Source organism: Protopterus annectens, chromosome 9.part0, assembly GCF_019279795.1.
Source record: "Protopterus annectens isolate FY-2018-M chromosome 9.part0, PAN1.0, whole genome shotgun sequence".
NCBI lineage: Eukaryota > Metazoa > Chordata > Ceratodontiformes > Protopteridae > Protopterus > Protopterus annectens.
The window spans coordinates 1,003,460,160-1,003,477,738 of record NC_056743.1 but is presented as its reverse complement, the minus strand read 5'-3'; the positions used below and the strand labels follow the sequence as shown (position 1 = coordinate 1,003,477,738).

Below are 17,579 nucleotides of genomic sequence, written 5' to 3'. Positions count from 1 at the left end.
TGCCTTTTGGTTTGGTGGAAGGTTTGGCATTCCGCTCCTTTTTGGTAAAGTGTGGAAGTGAAACCTGTATCCTTTGTCTATTGTTTGCAATGTCCATGTATCCTTTGTAATGCAATGCCAGTTTTATGAAAATAAAGCCCGCTTTCCGCCCAAGGGAGCTTCCAGTTGATCCCTGGTAGGCGGAATCAGAGTCAAGTCATTGGGTCTGTCCTGTGGTAGTAGTTGTAGTTGCAGCTGTGGCATTACTCCTCTGGTTGGCAGGCTGCCACTGACGGCCCCTGTAGGCACCCTTTGATTGACCTCTGCCTCTAGGGCATCTGTTCCTGCCTCTCTGTGCACTGGAAGTGTCTGGAAAGGACCAATTCTTTGTAGGCCAGTTTCTACTGAACCTCGGTGGTTGTACTTGCAGAAATTCCTTTACTGTTTGCACAGATTTTGCTTTTTCTTCCACCTTCTTTAAAATCTCCTGTGCAGGGGAGCCAAATAAATTTTGTTTCTCCATAGGAGCATCGAGGAGCTTAGCCTTGACATGGTCTGGCAAGGATTGTTCCTTTAGCCAGGCATGCCTACAAATTACTGCTCCAGTCATAGCTGATCTAAATGAAGCCTCCAGTGCATCATAGCCACATTTTAAGAAATGATTACTGACCTGCTGAGAATTGTGTACCAAATCCTGAAGGGATTTACGGTCTAAAGGTTCAGGAGAAGAAAGCTTCTTATTCAGCTGATCTAACAGAAATTCTTGGTACTGTATCATATGGAATTGACAGTTTAATGCCCTGGCAGAAAGAGTAGCAGATGTATAAACTTTTTTTCCCCATCTCTCTAATGCTCTAGACTCTCTTTCAGAGGGGAGGGGATTTTTGGCCGTAGCAGCTGCAACCCCTTTAGGGCCCTGAGAAATAGTTTCTGGGTCTGCAGCATGGGCTTTATACAGGTGGAAGTGAGAATCCAGGACCCTGTAATATCTATCAGGTTTGGCAGGGGCCGGGGGAACAGAATCAGGTGCAGTACTTACATCATTGTACACATCATCAATTACATGTAGAACAGGTGGTATGGCTAAGGGCCTATGCTGGGGCAAATGCAAAAAGGTCCTTAACCTTTTTCTAGAATCAGAGAACTCCTGACCCTGCCATTGAAAGTGCTCCCTCAGAGTGTAAAGTCTCCCCAAAGGAAAATTCTTCAGGTGGGGAGGCCGAAGGAATAGAATCTTCTGCATCTGAATCCTCATAAGGCGAGTAGGCTCCTTCCTGATGTTCTGACAAATCAGATCCATCCGAGGAGTAATCAGAGGAAAGAGGTTCAGAGGGGTCAGTCCTGGGCCTTTTGTCTGGTGGGGGTTGTGAGGCCCTGTCTGGGTGAGGTTGGGACCCCCTAATTAAGGATATAAGGTCCTCAGCAAGACTAAGAATCTGAGAACTTGAGGAAGGCCTCTGAGAAGTAGATTTGGTAGGCAAAGCTTTTGAAAGTTTGGCAGCTTTAGCCCTGGAGAAGGCCTTAATAGACATAGAAGCAGGGGGCCTAGCTGCCCCACGTGCAGGGGTAGAAATGTCCAAAGGAATGGTGTTGGACAACGCTTGTGCACAAGCTTCGGTTGGGAGTTCTGAAGCCGACTCAGCCGGGCCCTCTCTGGCCTCGGTGATCGGAGGTATTGTTTCAAGGAGAAATAACCGTGGACTCGGTTTCAGCCGAAACCGAGACACTCGTGGTAGGCCTAGCCGTGGTTTCAGCTGAAACCACGGGCCACGAATGTCGGTCCTTTTCCTTGCGTTTTTTGGCCATATGCGTAGTCGGAGTCTCCGACGGCATTTTATAAGCAAAATCAGTTCCAAAAAATTCTTCTGCAAATTCCGACCGACGTCTAAGAGTCCGTCGGTTGAAGGAGGCACAGGCTAAACAAGCTGATACGTCGTGGTCTGGGCCTAAGCAAGGAAGGCCAGTAAGAATGGAAATCCTTATGAGGTATTTGTTTCCCACAAGTTAAACAATTATTTACTTTGTCTGACATCGGCTGAGGCAAGAAAGAGTCCCCAACGGGGTACTTAGCTTTTTAGAAGTCTTCGGTAGCTGAAATCTCTGGATCTGACCGACCGGCACTTGCGAACAGCTTCTGCTTCGGGCACCGCGTGGCAAGAAAGACTGAGGAAAATGGCGTCGGCTGATGCCTTTATACCCCAGCAGCTCTGACGTCGGGGAAAGTGCGACATCAGCCGAGGCCAGACCCAGACTTTGGAATCCGGCTGACTGAAGGGCTGCCTGAGGCAGGACAACCCATATGTTATGACTGCAGATGCATCCTTGAAGGACATCCTGATGTTGCAGCCCTTAGTACTGAAGCTGATGCAGCTGACCTGGCTGAGGCTTCAGCTGCATCATAACTGCATCTTAAGGAATGTCGATTCACTTGAGAGATGAGTGCCATCAGTGAAGACAAGGAAGCTTTGGCTACACAATCAGGGATGTCATCTAAATCCTTAGTGGCTTTGTCCAGCAGAGCTAAGGAGTATTTGGTCATATGAATTAGGTAGTTGCTGGCTCTAAATGAGAAAGTAGGAAAAGTGTAGATCTTCTTTCCCAACCTCTCCATAGCCTTGCTGTCCTTATCAGCAGGGAGGATAGTAGTTGTAGGAAGGAGCTTGGAGGCCCTACCCGTAGAGATGGAGATAGTGGCAGGATCATCAGGAAGGCACTTAAAGAGAAATTTCTCTGTCTCAGGGACTTTACATAGTCTGTCTGCTCTATGTGGGGCTGGAGGTTGGGAACCCGGGTTAATGGAGGCCGAGGCAAATGCATCCAGGAATGCTGGTTGAATAGGAGGGATGCAGAAGGACTGGGAGAGTCCATTTGAATAAGGTCATAGAACCTCTTTTGTACATCAGTCATATCAGAGTGGTCTTTCATTTTATTAATTGTTTCCCCAAATGTTAGATCCTCTACATGGGAATCAGGTTTAACACAGCACTCCTCAGGAGATCCATATCCCAGGGGTATGAGATCTGGGAGGAATATGAAAGAGTCCTCAGAAGAATCAGACAATTCCTCCTCTTCAGGCTGATCTACCCTCCTTTCATGGATGAGAGGTCTAGGACTAAGGAGGGGAGGAGTAGTGTCAGAGGGTTCTGCAGAAGGCCTAAGGGCCATAAAAGCATTGAACAAACTCTGGATGAAGGCCTGCCAATCCAGCATACTTTCAGAGGCCAGAGTACGGTGTCTTGTTTTTTTGCTTTTTCTTTGATGGCCTCGATGGTGTCTGGCTAAGGATAGGCCTTGGGTCAAGTGTCAGGATGGCAGAGGCGGCGTCCGATGGGCCCAGAGTAAATGCTGGTTCCCGCCCCAGAGTCTAAGGCAGGTGCTGGTAAATCCTCTGTGGATGTGTCGTTCGCTTGACATTGTGTGGCTTACTCAGAGGTATCTGCTTTATCTACACCAGCAGATGCCGGATCCTCAGCCAAGCTGACATCGGCTTCAGGCTGAGGTACGGCAGACAGAGGTGCAGCTGATGAAGTTGGCTGCAAGGGCTTGGCCCTCATCCTAGGCGGTTCAGACGGGGAGTCGGACTCCACCTCCGTCCCTAACTCTATTTTTTTCAAGCACTGATTCTCTAAATACAAATGCACGGCCTGCAAACGGCGACACAAGGTCTTACAGACAAAGTATCGGCAAATGGCTCAGTTCTCATGGTCATGTTCACTGCCTAAACAAGAGAGACATTGGTCATGTGTGTCTTTGTGGGGAATCTGCCGACTGCACTTGCCTTTACCGGATGACATGAACAGACTATAAATATAAACCAAGTAGGACTGAAAGAATCCTCAACGTGGTACTTAACTGAATCTTTTTTCAATCCTATGTCCGCGAGAAGCAGGAGCACCTGGCGCACGACTGGCGGCTGAAAAGTTCTGAGGGCTGGTGCGTGCAGACGTCACTTTTAAGGCTCACATTCCAGCAGCCACATCAGAAGTCCGTCGCACCAAGAGGGACTGAAAATCTTTGGAAACCTGGCCGAACAAACTGGAGAGGAAGAAGGGTAAACTCACAAGTAGAATACTGCAACACTGGAATATCATAAAAAATATGTACACCAAGAGGTTCAAATCCTGAAGATGACCAAGCTGAGGGACTGGCATCTTCTTTTAAGCATTTCCCATTCATAGCAGGAATTCTTACAATAATCCTTTACCATAATTACAGTTACTCAACTAGATTAATTTCTGCTTTAATGTAAAGCAGGCCTCACAATCTGCACTCATGAAGTAGCTCTTTCACTTTACTTCTTTGGCTATGAGATATTTAAGATCTATATTACATGAACGAACAATCAAAATGTTGAGTACCATACGACACACTTTGATCGATCGTTCATGTGATCAAAACCTTAAAACACTGAAAAATACAAAATCGAAAGATTTTGTTCGTCCCACACATTCCCTATACTAACATACAACACACACATACAACCAATGCAAACAAACCCCTCCACGCTTAAACCATTCAAACACTTAAAAACCTACAAAAACTCATCTACTTTTTAAACAAAGTGGGGGGCTTAGCCCCCCTACACCCCCCCCAACTAAATATACCAACTCCAAGATCTCTGTACACTGGAGAAAGGGCAATTTCCCGGTAATCGCAAAGTGACTTCTTACACAAGTGATTACTGGGAAATTGCCCTTTCCCCAATGTACAGCGATCTCGGAGTTGTTATATAAAAGAAAGCAGCCTCTTACCTAGCCATTCCAAACAGCGTAGCGTGTTTACGTCACACACCACACCCACTAGCAATGCCGGAACTCCAAATTTCGACATCTGCAGTCTCCGATTATATGAACGTTCGATCAAAGTGTGCCGAGTATGTTGCACTCGACATTTTGATAATTCGTTCATGTAATATAGACCCGGATATTTATTAAGTACTCCCATCTCTTTGCCCTACACAGTCTTACAGAAAAAGTGAGAAATACCTGCAGGTACAGAGGAAACATATCTTCTAGTCTGCTCTTCTTCCTTCCACGACGTTTCTTTGCCTTTTCTGCTTCACTCTCTCCAGGCAATGTATCTGGAACACCTTCAGTAAGAGCATCAAAAAAGGCACCTGAAATAAAGAAAACAAGAACACTCTTAACATGCAATAAAGAAAAAGCTGTAATATGCAACTATAATGGACAGACTCAACTTTCCCTGTCTATCAAGCACTCCAGCTTAGGCTTTTAAACCTTACACTTTTAATACCTCAAACTTTCTGTCATTATACCACTGCAGTTAGAACCACCTTCTACTAGGTACTCTGGACTGACTGCTTCACTGTGCTTACAATGAACTACATACATTTTCTTCATTCCATGTTTATTTTTATTTATTTTTACTTTCCACATCTCTACTGACAGAATGTTGCAAACTATTCCATTCAGCTCCCCCACTCCTACACAACATTCTTGTGCTACAAATGCCTTATGTACTGGATGGTTAAATAAAACACATCAAAATCACATTTAGGCAAAGATCCCCAAAGGACTGAATCACAACTATATTTAAGTCACTTTTCATCATTCACTGATTTATTTGTTTGGTTTTTGTTAACCGGGTTAGTCCAGCTGGGCCATCAGCCCATTTTCAGTGGAAACCCGAGGAGAAAAGCTCCAAAAAAGAAACAAGTATACAATAAGCAGCAATGTGAAGTTTGGTTACATAACTACATACATTCATACCAAATCAGAGAATATGATTACAAAACCAACAAATATTCATACAAAAATGGAATAGTAAAGCATAAAACTTCAGCAAAAAACAATGGCTAAAAATTATAAATTATAAATAATGTTAAAATAGGTCATCAGAAAAAAAAAGTCATTAAAGCACTGAAAAAGAAAAAAGGAAGTTGGTAGAGAGGAAGAGGAAGTATTAAATATAGAGGTAGAAATAGAGGTGTGGAAAGTACAATTTAGGGGAGTCTAGAGAGTAGAAAGAAGCAGTTATGAGAAGGGGGGTAGAGAGTACAGTAGCAAAGGAAAGACAATTAGAGATTTAGATAAGGTAATGCTTAGCAGCACAGCTAAGTTATCACGGTGGTGGTGTTTGTGGAAGTTATATTAGGGTAAGAGAAGAGAAAAGTACAGTTTTGTACCTACCATAAATGTAGATGTTCGAAGATCCACATTGCTGCAGTCCTGACACTTGGGTAGTCCGCTGTCCCAGTCGGCCCGAATACCAAAGTATAAGGCTGACGTCGGTCAAGGCGCATTAGTCAGGACGTCAGGGTACAAATGCGCATGACCGACGTCATTTCCTCAGTCTTTTCTTGCCCCAGATGTCAGAAGACCCTAAAAAGATAAGGCCAAACCAAAAAACAACAACACATCAAACACCCCTGTACCAAATATATGTACAATATATACAAAGTCAGAAAGGTACAATCCCACCCACACAACCACCCCTAAACATAGAGGGGAAGGAGGGAGGGTAAATTGGACTGCAGCAATGTGGATCTTCGAACATCTACATTTATGGTAGGTACAAAACTGTACTATGTTCTTCATCTCACATTGCTGCAGTCCTGACACTTGGGTAGAATCCCAAAGCAGAGGTAAGGGAGGATGGCAAATCACAAAGAAGCAGGAGCTGACAACATGCCCTGTAAAATAGCAGTGGCAAAACCAGCCCTAGATTTAGAGTAGAGAGGAAGGTGGTAATGCTTAGAGAAAGTATGCACTGAACTCCAAGTAGCAGCCTCCAAAATATCCTTAGTTGCCACCCCCCTTAGAAATGCTGTTGAAGTGGCAGTAGCCCTAGTGGAATGAGGCCTAATCCCAGCTGGAATCTCCTTGCCATGATGGGAGTAACAGAAAGTAATGCAAAACCCAATCCACTTAGAAATAGTTTGTTTTGACACAGGCTTACCCTGAGAACTCAAAGCAAATGAAACAAACAACTGCTGAGACTGCCTAAAATCCTTAGTCCTGCTTAAATAATAACGTAATTGCCTGTGTACATCTAAAGTGTGCAAAATCTTTTCCCCCTTATTTTGGGGATTTGCATAAAAGGTAGGCAAATGAATAATTTGGTTTAAAGCCACACTAGAAACCACTTTAGGCATAAAGGAAGGATTAGTACGTAAAGATACCCTATCCTTATGAAAAATCAGGAAAGGCTCAACCGCCATAAGGGCCTGCAATTCAGACACCCTTCTTGCAGAGGTAATGGCCAACAAAAAAGCAGTCTTCCATGACAAATATTTCAATTCAGCAGTAGCTGCAGGCTCAAAAGGTTGTAGAGTGAGTTTCTCCAACACAAAATTGAGGTCCCAAGCAGGAGTAGGAGCTCTACGTGGGGGTCTTATATTCTTTGCCCCTCTAAGAAATTGCTTGAACAAAGGATGAGAAAACAATGGTGGGTCACAATCATAGTGAGCTGAAATTGCTGCAGCATGAATCTTAATGGAAGAGAAAGACAAACCTTTGTCCAATAACTCAGTAAGATATTGAAGAGCCACACTCAAATTTGGCTCAGAAACATCCAAATCCTTTGCTGCACTCCAAAAAGAAAATCTCTTCCATTTTCCTGCGTACACTTTCCTTGTACTAGGTCTTCTGGCTTCCATAATCACATTCAAAACTTGTTGAGGAAGCTGAGACCTGCTATGGTTCAAAACAGAATATGCCAGGCTGTTAGATGAAGAGAGTGAAGCTTGACATTGAGTAGATGCCCGTCCTTCTGAGACAATAGGTGTGGAATCAAAGGTAAGGGCCATGGAGGCTTCCTTACTAGACTCCTCAGCAATGGGTACCAGTGCTGCCGAGGCCAATCTGGAGCTATTAAAATCATCCTTGGCTTGTCTTGTCTGACCTTTAGAAGTACCTTTGGGAGGAGAGGCAGAGGTGGAAAGGCATACACATGAAGATTTTTCCAACTGAAAGAAAGAGCATCCACTTTCCAGGCTGTGTGATGAAACCTTTCGTGCAAAACTTTGGCAGCTGGTGGTTTAGTGGAGAAGCGAACAGATCTATGTCTGGAGTTCCCCATGACACTGTCAATGTCTGAAATACATGAAGATCCAGTTTCCACTCGTGGGGATCCATGATTTGCCTGCTTAACACATCTGCTAAGGAGTTCTGTGCTCCTGGCAGAAACCTTGCTTGAAGATTCAGTTGCAAGCTTAACGCAGTCTCCCACAAAATCATTGCTTGCCTGCATAGAGGATAAGAATGTGTTCCCCTTGTTTGTTGATGTACCACATGACAGTTGTGTTGTCTGTTAGAATCAACACCTGCCCTGGAAGAAGTAAATCCTTGAAAGCCAGTAATGCAAACTGGACTGCTAACATCTCCTTCATGTTGATATGTAGATGCTGCAGTCTGGCAGGCCACTTGTCTTGTATCCACTTTCCATTCAGATGAGCTCCCCAAGCTGTGTCTGAGGCATCTGTCGTTAGAATCTGACTCGCCTCTGGCTGGGTCACAGAGAGTCCCTTGTTTAGGTGACATTCCTGAGCCCACCACAAAAATTCCTTCTGAATGCAAGGAATTACTTGAATGGCAGTGTCCAAATCCTGGCAGTGCTGTGTCCATACATTTTTGAGATACCATTGCAGCTTCCTCATATGCAGTTTGGCATTGGGAAGCACCAGAATACAAGATGCCATGAACCCTAAGGCTTGAAGGACTGTCCTTGCAGTCAGCCCGGACTGATGAGAAAGTTGATGGAAGTAAAGAGAAAGATTCTTTTGTTTGTCCGGGGTTAAAAAGGCCATCTGGGTTGCTGTATTCAGTCTCACATCCAGAAAGCACATGTCTTGAGAGGGTACTAGACTGGACTTTATTTCGTTCACAGAATACCCTAGGCATCTTAGCACTGCTATCACATATTCCAAATGCTGAAGAAGAACGTCCCTTCCTTGAGCCAGAATCAGGCAATCGTCCAAATAAGGATAGATTTGTATTCCTTTTAGCCTGAAGAAAGCTATCACTGGAGCCAGAACCTTTGTGAATACTCTGGGCGCAGTAGATAAGCCAAAGGGCAATGCAGAGAACTGATAATGAGAATTCCCAGCTCGAAAACGCAGATATTTTCTGCAAATTATTCTGACAGGAACATGAAGGTAAGCTTCCTTGAGATCCAAAGTTACCATCCAGTGATCTTTGCCCAGCAGAGGTAAAAGCTGTTGTAACGTCAACATTTTGAACTTGGGAATGTCCAGATAAGTGTTGAGGATAGATAGATCCAAAATTGGTCTCCACGTGTTCCCCTTTTTTGGTACTAGGAACAGGTGAGAATAAAATCCTAGGCCTCTTTCTGGCACAGGAACCGGCTGAATGGCCCCTATTTGGAGTAACAGAGAAATTTGCTTGTGAGCCTCTTTCCTTTGTTGAGGAGGAATGTCTGGCATGCCTTTGAAAGGAGGCAAGGTATGGAAATAAAACCTGTAACCGTGGTGAATGATATCCAATACCCATCTGTCTTGGGTAATTAAACTCCAGTTTTCTTTGAAAAGTGCCAACCTTCCTCCCAAAGGTGCTGCCAGACGAGAAGATTCTGGCAGCTGAAAAGGCAGGTCTCATTGGGTCTGTTTACGAAAGGACTGACCCCTGCCCTCACCAGAAGACTGAGCAGGTGAACTCCCTGTTCTAGGCCTAAAAGAACCTTGAGCTCTGCCCCTCCCACGTCTAGACCTACCCCTAGACTGGGAATCATAAGCAGGATATGACCACCCCTTGGTAGGCCAATTTCTACTAAACTTCGGAGGCTGAACCTGCAAAAAATCTTTAACAGTCTGCATAGACTTAGCCTTGTCTTCCATTTTCTTTAGAACTGCTTCCACAGGCGAACCAAACAACACATCAGATTGTAAAGGAGCATCTAAAATCCTTGTCTTCACATGCTCAGCTAAATTCTGATCCCTCAGCCAGGCGTGCCTGCGAAGAACCGAACCAGTGGCAGCCACCCTCGAAGAGGCCTGCACAGCATCAAAACCACATTGCAAAGAATGCTTACCCACCTGTTCAGAAACATGAACTAAATCCTGCAACTCCTTACACTCAATACCTTCCGCCAAAGCATCTACCTTAGACTTTAATTGTGAAAGGAGATAATTTTGGTATTTCAACATATGAAACTGGCAATTCAAAGCTCTCATGGCCAAAGTGGAAGAAGTATACACTTTCTTTCCCCATCTATCCAAAGCCCTTGCCTCTTTATCTGGAGGAACAGGATTTTTAACAACAGAAGCCTTAACACCTTTAGGCCCCTGTGAAACAGTTTCTGGGTCTGCCCTAGGACTCTAAAAAGATACTTATGAGCTTCAGGCACCCTATAATATCTATCCGGTTTTACTGGAGCAGGAGGCAAAGAATCAGGGTTCAGAGAAGCCTCTGCAAAACATCCTCCACCACATCCAGAACAGGAGGTATAGCTAAAGGCCTATGCTGGGGTAGAAACAAAATTCCCTAAGCCTTTTCCTGGAATCAGAGAAATCCTGACCTTCCCATTTAAAATGCTCCCTCATGGAATGAAGAGTCTCTGAAAATGAAAAATCCTCAGGGGGAGAAGCAGAAGGAGTAGAATCATCTACATCAGAATCAGAGTAAGGGGAATACTCCTGCAAGTCTTCAGCCGAAGACTCCGAAGCATCCGAACACTGCTCAAAACTCCCAAGCTCAGGTTCCACCCTAGGCCTCTTATCAGGAGGGGGCATAGAACCTCTAATCATTGTAATCAAATCTTCTGCCATCTTAAGCATATGCTTCTTAGGTACAGACCCTGAAGAACTAGGGGTAACACCTGAAACAAAACCTGGCCTTCCCCTGGGAGAAGCCTTGGAAACAGCAGGGGAGGGCCTAACCACATTAGGAAGGGAGGGAAGAACAGCTACCTGAGAAGCCCCTTCCGCCTGGCCTACCTCCTGAGAGGTCACATCTTGCAGTACTAAAGTCTCTCCCTGGGATTCCAAAGAAATAACTGGCTGAACCTCTGGCTCCACCGAGCCCTCTAAAGAACCGACGTCCGGTACGGACGGTTCTTCCAGCCTAGGCTTTGCTGTTTTGTCCTTGCGCTTTTTTGATGAAGCGGGCGTCGGAGCATCCGACGGCATTTTATAATTACACTGCTTCCCAAAAACTAACCTGGCACAATCTAATCTTCTCTTTATAGTGCGTTTGTTAAATCTAGCACAAGAGCGACAGCCAACCACGTCGTGCTCAGGCCCTAAGCAAGGTATACACAAGGTATGGTAATCCCTATGAGGTATCGGTTTCCCACAAGAAATACAGTTATTCACTTTTTCTGACATCCGGTAAAATACTGAGGCAAGAAAAAACCAAAATATTCCCCAACGGGGTACTTAGCCAACTTGGATTCGGTCTGAAACTCCGACTTCGGAAAATCTCAGAACGCCAACCTGCACTTGCAAAACTGCTTCTGCATCGGACCATGCGGCAAAAAAGACTGGGGAAATGACGTCGGTCATGCGCATTTGTACCCTGACGTCCTGACGTCAGACTAATGCGCCTTGACCGACGTCAGCCTTATACTTTGGTATTCGGGCCGACTGGGACAGCGGACTACCCAAGTGTCAGGACTGCAGCAATGTGAGATGAAGAACATCTGCTCTAGTTTAACACTTGGGAGAGAGAAGGATAAAGTAGGGTGATGACAGGTACAGGAGGGAGAGTTTGTAAGGAAGATATGAAGTTCTCTTTTGAAATGAATAGAAGACTTGATATAATGTATACTGCTAGGGAGCTTGTTCCAAGTTTGAGATACAGAGCACTTACAAAGGAATCTGCCTATTGTTTTATTAGGCCAGTAAATGTCAAGTAGCTGTTAGTGCTGCGAAGAGATCGTGAAGGCTTGTATGGGGATACGAGGGCAGACAGAGAGGGAAAGTCCGCATGTTTGTAGAGTAGAGAATGTGTGATCTGCAGCTGGGAAAGTTGGAGTAGTTTAGGGAATTCAAGCCATGGTAGTTGCTTAAGGGGGCAAGGCAGTGATGGGATTTGTAATGGTAGTTACAGGCAAATCTGGCTATCTGGTTATAAGTTCATTCAAGTCTGGTTAAAAGATTTTTTGGAGGTTGATGAGTATAGAGGAAGCATAAAGTAGGCAGGGGAGGAGATAAGCTTGAGCTAGTGAAGTCCTTGAGGTAATGGATAACAATTGTTTGCTTCTATACAAAAGATGGAGTTTTTGATAGACTGTTGAATATTAATGTCAAATTTCAGTTGATCAATTTAACTCCTACAAGTTTGGTATTGGAGTCAGCATGAATGATGGCACTGTCTACTGAAGAGAGACTGAAGGAAGTTTTTAGGTTAGACAGATTTTGGAAAGAAAATTTGTTGTTTAGCTTTCTTTGCGTTAAGGATGAATTGGTCATTTGTTAAACAGTGTTCAGTGGTGTTGAAAGCAGTCTGTGTGAGAGAGAGAAGGTTGGCATCACCTGAAAAAGTTAAGCACCATTTTCAAAATGCACTTACCTCATTACACACACTTCTGCAAGTAGCAAACACTGATTAAAGAAAGTACAGTTTTGTACCTACCATAAATGTAGATGTTCGAGCGTAGGCACTGCTGCAGTCATTACACTTGGGGTTATCCTGCCGTCAGGCGGTTCCCCAGCCGGCCTGAGTTCCAAAGTCTTGGTCCGGCTTCGGTTGCTGACGCCTCCTCCCTGACGTCAGTGCGACAGGGGTATATAAGATGCAGCCGACGCCATTTTCTTCAGTTTTTCTTGCCCCATATGTCAGGTGCCCCTAAATAGGTAGGCAATTCAAATTGCTAATAAAACATACATAAGAAAAGCAAACATACTTTCAGCTACCAGCAAATATGCCCCATAGGTAGTAAAAGGTAGAGGAACTAGGTACGTACTAGCCAGTAAGAGGGGAAGGAGGGAGGGTAACCTGGACTACAGCAGTGTCTACACTTGAACATCTACATTTATGGTAGGTACAAAACTGTACAATGTTCGTGTGACACTGCTGCAGTCATTACACTTGGGTAGAATCCCAAAGCTGAGGTAGGGTGGTTGGCTCTATAAGGCATTAGGGGTGGCTATAAGGCCCTGCAGCACTGCAAAGGCGAAGCCAGCTCTGGATTTAGAGTATAGAGGCAGATGGTAATGCTTGGTGAAGGTATGCACAGAACTCCATGTTGCTGCTTCCAAAATATCCTTGGTAGGTACTCCTCTGAGGTAGGCAGTTGAAGTGGCTGTTGCCCTGGTGAAGAGAGATCTAATGCTGTTAGGTGCAGGTTTTCCATGGTGCATATAGCAGAAACGTATGCAATGTCCTATCCATTTGGAAATAGTCTGTTTTGAAATGGCTTTTGCCTGTGCCGCTGCAGCATATGCTACCAATAATTGCTCAGATTTTCTGAAAGCTTTGGTTTTATCCAAGTAGAAGCATAACTGCCTGTGAATGTCCAATGGATGCTGTAGTCTTTCCCCTTTATTCTGTGGTTTTGGATAAAAAGAAGGCAAGTGAATGGTTTGGTTTAGAGACACACTTGAAACCACCTTAGGCATAAACGTAGGGTTGGTTCCTAAGGACACCCTGTCCTGGTGGAAAATGAGGAAAGGTTCCACTGCCATTAGTGCCTGTAATGCTGAAACTCTTCTTGCAGAAGTTATTGCCAGGAGCAGAGCAGTTTTCCAAGAAATGTATTTTAATTCTGCTGTGCTAGCTGGTTCAAAAGGAGGTAAAGTCAATTTTTCCAAAACAAAGTCGGGGTCCCAACTAGGAGTAGGTGCTCTACGGGGCGGTCTTATGTTTTTAGCCGCTCTGAGGTACTGTTTTAACAAAGGATTAGAGAAAATTGGTTGGATCCATATTGTAATGTGCAGAGATGGCAGAGGCGTGGATCTTGATGGATGAGAAGGAGAGGCCTTTGTCCAGCATCTCAGTCAAATATTGTAGTATCTGAGGAATGTTTGGCACAAGAGGATCAAGGCTGTGAGACTAGTTCCAGGCACAGAATCTCTTCCATTTGTCAGAGTAGACTTTCCTGGTACTAGGCCGTCTGGCCTCCAGAATGACATCCATAACTGCTTTGGAGAGAGGCATTGCTTGCATGGCTAGGGAATCTTCCATGCAGCTAGGTTTAGTGTCTTTAGCTGGCTGTGGAGTAACTGATTGTTGTGCTGAGACATCAGATGTGGTATTTGAGGCAAAATCCAGGGTGGTCCTTGTGCTAAGTTTTTTAAGATTGGGTAGCAGTGCTGGCGTGGCCAGTCTGGTGCAATCAGGATCATTTTTGGCTCTTCTTGCCTGGCCTTTATGAGTAACTTTGGGAGAAGAGACAGTGGTGGAAAAGCATATACTTGTAGATTTGTCCAGCTGAATGAGAGGGCATCCACTTTCCATGCTTGCGGATGGTAACTCCTTGTGCAGAATTTATTTAGCTGGCAATTCATTGGGGAGGCAAACAGATCTATGTCCGGGCTCCACCATTTCTTTGTTATCATTCTGAATATTTGAGGATTCAATTCCCATTCATGGGGATCCATGACATTTCTGCTTAAGTCGTCTGCCAGTGTGTTTTTCTCTCCTGGCAGGAATTGTGCTTGTAGATGAACTTGATAGTTTATAGCTGTGTTCCACAAGGTCATGGCTTGTCTGCAGAGGAGGTAGGAGTGAGTGCCCCCTTGCTTGTTTACGTACCATATAACTGTGGTGTTGTCTGAAAGCTATAAGGGCATTTTGTACAGCTAGCATCTCTTTTTGATTGATGTGCAGATGCCTTTGTCCTGCGTTCCACTTGCCCTGAATATATTTTCCTGCCATGTGTGCTCCCCAGGCGTAATCCGATGCATCTGTTGTCAGTATTTGCCTGGCTGTGGGTTGAGTGAAAGGCTGTCCCTTGTTGAGGTGACAAGCTTGAGCCCACCATCGAAACTCCTGTTGAAGGCAAGGTATTAGTGGTATAACTGTTTCCAAACTTTGACAGTGTTGAGACCATACATTTTTTAGGTACCATTGTAGTTTCCTCATATGAAGTCTGGCATATGGAATTAGTAGTATGCAAGATGCCATGAAGCCCAAGGCCTGCAGAATTTTTCTTGCAGGGAGTTGGGTCTTTGTTGCCATTAATTGAAAGTATTGTGTCAGTTGTCCTTGCTTGTCTGGCGTGAGAAAAGCCATCTGGGCCGTTGTGTTCAAGCTGGCACCCAGGAATAGTATCTCTTGTGAGGGCACTAGTCTTGATTTATTTTCATTTACTGTGTACCCCAGGCAACTTAACTTTTTTACGAACGCCAGATGCTGTAGAAGACTGTCCCTGCTCTCTGTTTGAATCAGATAGTCGTCCAAGTATGGGTAAATTTGAATTCCTTTCTGTCTGCAAAATGCAATTACTGGTGCCAGGCACTTTGTGAAGACCCTGGGCGCAGTAGATAATCCAAAGGGCAGTGCAGAGAATTGATAGTGCATTGGACCAGCTAAGAACCTGAGGTATCTTCTGCAGTTTTGTCTGATAGGGACATGCAGGTATGCCTCCTTGAGGTCCAAAGTCACGAGCCAAGCTTGCTTGCCCAGCATGGGAAGAAGCTGCTGTAATGTCAACATTTTGAATTTTGGAACATCCGGGTATGTGTTTAGTGTAGAAAGATCCAGAATGGGCCTCCAGGCTTTGTCTTTTCTGGGAACAAGACAGACTCTTGAGTAAAATCCTTGCCCTTGTTCCTGTGGTGGTACCTTTTGGATAGCTCCCATGTTCATGAGTGCCATAATTTGTGTTTGGACCTCTGCCCATTGATTTAGTGGCAGATTTGGCATTCCTTTTAATCTTGGCAGAGTGTGAAAGTAGAACCTGTAACCTTTTGAAATGATATTGAGAACCCATTTGACTTGGGTGATCATATGCCAATTGTGATAAAAGTGCCAGTTTTCCTCCCAAAGGGGCTGCCAAGAGTGAGTTGTTTGGCAGCTGGAGTGGGAAGTCATTGGGGCTGTTTTTTTTATATGCTTAGTGCCTGTCTTCCCCTTCTTTCTGGCCTGATGCACCCCACTGTCGAGGCCTGTAAGGACCTTGTGGTTGACCTCTACCTCTTGGCCATCTGTATCTGCCCCTTTGAGGTCTGTCATTAACTGGAAATGACCAATTCTTTGTTGGCCAGTTTCTACTAAATCAAGGAGGCTGAACCTGTAAGAAATCCTTCACTGTTTGCATAGATTTTGCCTTATCCCCCATTTTCTTTAATACCTCTTCTGCCTTAACTCCAAATAAAACATCCTGCTATAAAGGTGCATCCAGTAATTTAGCTTTAACATGATCTGGTAACGTATGTTCTTTTAACCATGCATGTCTTCTAATGACAGAGCCTGTAACTGCAGCTCTGCATGAGGCCTCTAAAGAATCAAAACCAAATTGTAAAGTATGCCTTCCCACTTGTTCAGCGGCATGCAATAAATCCTGCATTTCTTTAAAATTAGGAGGATCTGTATCTGGAAGCAATTTTTGTTTTAACTGAGACATCAACAATTGCTGACATTTTAGCATGTGAAACTGGCAATTTAAGGCTCTCATTGCTAAGGTTGCAGACGTATATTCTTTCTTTCCCTATCTGTCTAGTGCTCTGGAATCTGTCAGAGGGAACTGGGTTCTTTGCTGATGAGGCCTTAACCCGTTTGGGTCCCTGGGAAACGAGTTTCAGGATCAGCAACAGGGCTTTTATACAGAAATTTGTGAGAGTCAGGCACTCTGTAATATCTGTCCAGTTTAAGTGGAGCTGGAGGTAAGGAATCAGGATTTAAGCTGGATTCAGTGTACACATCATCCACAATATCTAACACTGGCGGAATAGCCAGGGGTCTGTGTTGAGGTAATAATAGGAAGCCTCTGAGCCTTTTCTTGGATTCTGAATAATCCTGGCCTTCCCAATGGAAATGCTCCCTCATGGTATGTAAGGTTTCCCCAAAGGAGTAGTCCTCAGGTGGAGAGGCTGATGGAATAGATTCCTCAGCATCAGAATCTTCATAAGGGGGTAAAGGATATCCCAGGTCTGAGGATGAATCTGAGGAAATGGACCCCTGGTTGGATGAATCATAATCTGCATCCTGTCTAGGCCTTTTATCAGGAAGGGGATGGGAACCCCTGATTAGAGTGATTAGGTCTTCAGCCATTTTGAGCATTTGTTTCTTAGGCATGGAGGCCTGTCCTGGAGAATGCTGTACTTGTTTATTTTAAAAGGAGGCTTTGACTTAGAAGAGGGTTTAATGCTTAGCTGAGTAGGTCTGAAGACACCCTCTGAGGCTGCGGTAGCTCAGGTACTCCTGATCCCTCTGCAAGATCGGTTTCGGTCTGCTGAAAAACTAGTGCGTCCGAAGGCCCAGCCATCTCCACGTGGGGGTCGGGGGCGGCCTGTGGTTCTGCAGAAACGGTCGTCAGGGGCTGCGAAGGCGCCTCACTGAAAACCGGAGAACCAGTGACTGGCCTAGAAGAGGCTTCATCGTCAGTTTTGGGCCTCGGATGCCTGTCCTTGTCTTTGCGCTTTTTATGAATACCGGTAGTCGGAAGTTCCGACGGCATGGTATAATTAAATTTTCTGACAAAGTAATGTCGGGCAAAATTAAACCGACATTTAATAGTGC

At 44.7% G+C, this 17,579-nt stretch overlaps 1 protein-coding gene across 1 annotated transcript in view; it reads right to left on the bottom strand.

The window, feature by feature from the left end:
* KMT2D (lysine methyltransferase 2D) overlaps positions 1–17,579 on the bottom strand; it is a 3,358,270-nt gene that overhangs the window by 1,251,230 nt on the left and 2,089,461 nt on the right. The window contains exon 24 of the mRNA XM_044082193.1: positions 4,965–5,095. Coding sequence (XP_043938128.1) covers positions 4,965–5,095 — 131 coding nt within the window. The remainder of the gene's footprint in view (positions 1–4,964; positions 5,096–17,579) is intronic.